At 60.0% G+C, this 2,781-nt stretch overlaps 1 protein-coding gene across 1 annotated transcript in view; it reads right to left on the bottom strand.

Moving 5' to 3' along the window:
• Positions 1 to 420: 420 nt before the first annotated feature.
• The window catches only part of VOLCADRAFT_117312 (uncharacterized protein), a gene marked incomplete at both ends in the record, with an annotated part of 7,533 nt that continues 5,172 nt past the window's right edge, over positions 421 to 2,781 (bottom strand). The window contains 3 exons of the mRNA XM_002949687.1: positions 421 to 670; positions 2,126 to 2,167; positions 2,707 to 2,754. Coding sequence (XP_002949733.1) covers positions 421 to 670; positions 2,126 to 2,167; positions 2,707 to 2,754 — 340 coding nt within the window. The remainder of the gene's footprint in view (positions 671 to 2,125; positions 2,168 to 2,706; positions 2,755 to 2,781) is intronic.

Consider the following 2,781-nt stretch of genomic DNA (forward strand, 5'->3'; position numbering starts at 1 on the left):
GCTAGACACGCTTAATCCCGGGAATGGGCTCCAGGGCCGCTCCGGAACCGCCACCGTGCCCTAGCCTGGCTGGCGACCCAAGGGACGCCAAGTGGCTCGGTCGACCACTTGGCAAACCTGTACGGTGAGAAACGTGTACGATACGGTGCATGTACGGGTGAGGCAGGGTCGTGACCAGGGGACCGTTCCGGGGGATGAGGGCGCGGGGGCCCCATTTCCCCCACCCGTACACAAGCATTCCTCTCCCCCCAACCCCCCCAACCCCAAACCCCTAAACTCCCCCACCCGCACAGGTACATATCGAGGACGCCGGCTCAAACGAAAACTGATAAGCCAAAAAACCCCAACACACAAACATAGGAGAGAGACACACACACGGACATACATATATACATGCGCACACACACATACGCTACTCACTATATTGCAACAGAAGGGCCGGTGGTACCGCCGCCATCACGGGGGTCGACGGCAGCGGCCGCAAGGCGCCCGACACCGCCACCCCCGCCGCCGCCGCCGCCGTCACCAGCGACGGCCTGCTCATGCCCCCCGCGGGGGCGGGGGAGCCCAGCCCCTCCAGCAGCGCGAGGTGTTTGGAGGGCGACATACCCAGCAGGCAGCCGGGGGCCGCCGAGGAGGTAGAACACAGCAGACCCGATGCCGTACAGTCCTGGGGGGCCATGCGAGTTTTAGGGGGTTAGTGCGGGGTGTACGAATTACGTATGCATGTTGATGATGATGTTGATGAGTGTATTTGGTTTAAGTAATATATATTTAAATTAAGTAAAAAAATCGGGATTTGGAGCTTGGAAAAAAACAATGGATCGATGCCGAGTCGTACATTTTGATTACTTTTGTTCAAAAAGATGACGGACTGCTCTTTAAGTTTAGGAAACATCGTATGTGAAGTTATGGAAAATAGCAGTGAGGGGCCATGGACGGTCGATGGAAGGTCTCACGGCCGTGAGTCAACGCGGTTTAGCAGCGTGTGTACGACTGGTCAAACACAGCAAACTACGGGCAAGCCAAATAATCCGACATCCCAAGCGGCAAGATACCCCTGCAGGAGCCATTCCAAAGGTGGCCGTTTTAAAGGGCGCGATTGCGGGGGAGGTTGGTGCCCCTTTTAGGGGAAAACGTAAAGGCGGAACCCCCAGGAAGGGCCGTACTTCTAGGTTCGTGTGTACTGCAGGGCTGCTGGGTTCTCTCGGGGTACGAGATTCAGGAATCCCCGTGCTGCGGGACGCGGTGAGTAAGGAAGGGTCTTGGGAGCCCAGCCGTATTGGTGCAGCGGTAAAGAAAGGGGGGGGGGAGCCGAGCTAGCTACCCTCTTTCTCCCCCCTGTGGGGTTTCTTTTGGGAGGCCTGGTCGCCGGTCGTGTGTCATGGCAGGATCTCTTCCCCCGTTCGCGCACTTTCCGAGTTGGCCCCGACGCTATGTAAGGGGGGGGAACATGGATATGTGGAATGCAATGTTTTCCCCTCTGCGGTTGATATCTCGCCTGGATATCTAGCCCAGGGAGGGAGGGAGAGGCGGGGGTGGGTAGTGGTAGTGGCCTCGGGAGGCTGGTTGGGCGTCTTGTGGTGTTTTGTGTGAGCTCTCTTTCCGCGCTCTTTCTGTTTTGAGGCGTTTTGGTGAGCTTGTTGACCTCCCCAGCCCGGGATGACTCGTCGGGCTCCCGGTCGCCCAGGTCCTGGTTGCGAGCTCTTTTTCCTGTACTTCGTGTCCCCGTAGGAAGAACACTCCCCAGTCGCGACGACTTCGCGTTAGTTAGGTGACCAGCGGACCTAGAGCCCGTTTAGCTGGTGCGCTAACCCCCGGTGGGAACGCTGCTTAGTGCCGGCTGTCGTACCCCTCGTACGCGGTCTGACCGGGGGACGGAACTAACACGACACTAACCAGCCGTGTGCGTCTGCCCCTCCCCCCCGTACAGGTGTCTCGGTCGCGTCCCCTCGAGGCACTTTGCCTGTCGGAGCCAAAGGGCCCCTTCGCGGCGGCTCATTCGTACGGCAAACACGTACACACAAATGCGCATACCCTACCTTCCCCCCCCACAACCCTCCCCTCCCCTCCCCCCCTTGGCCCCCACATGAGGCGGCTGACATCTGCACAGCGCCGCCGCCACTAGGTGGTTGTCGAGACCGAGAGCACCCGAGCGACGGAGGGCCTGCAGGTGGGGGGGTTGGGATTGGGATGGGGGTTGGGGGTGGGGGGTGGGGGGTGGGGCTGGGGCGGGGTGGGGTGGGGCGGGGTGGGGTGGGGCGGGATGTGGTGGGGCGGGGTGTTGGTGGGGCGGAATGTGATTACTTTTAGCAATGGTGGAGTAGCCTAAGGGCATGTAACCTGCACTCGCCGGTGGGATGTAAACTTCCAACTCCCAACTCCCAACAGTTTGCTGCATTTCAACCACCACTCCTCACTCCTCATCCGCGCACCACCTTTCCCCCCTTCCCGGCAGCCACTCCCCGCCCCGCATGTTGCCTATTGGAGCCATTTCGCCCTTACCGTTATGAACGTTATGACCGTTATGACCTCATGTGGGCCAGAGGCCACTTTGCCATCATCACGAAGCACGCCTACAGCCTCTTATGGCATTCAGGAGACGCGGGCTACGTAGCAGAAGCTTTCTCAGCCCCCAAGGGATACCTTTACCCCCCCCTTCCCTCCCCCTCCCTCCCCACCAAATCTCTAAGCCCTATGACGCACCTGCGCCAGTTCGCTCCTCGTCAGCACCTCCCTGGAGGCCATGGTCATCTCGACGGTCAGTCGGCGCAGAGAGGG

The sequence above is a fragment of the Volvox carteri genome, assembly GCF_000143455.1.
Source record: "Volvox carteri f. nagariensis unplaced genomic scaffold VOLCAscaffold_15, whole genome shotgun sequence".
Classification (NCBI taxonomy): Eukaryota; Viridiplantae; Chlorophyta; class Chlorophyceae; order Chlamydomonadales; family Volvocaceae; genus Volvox; species Volvox carteri.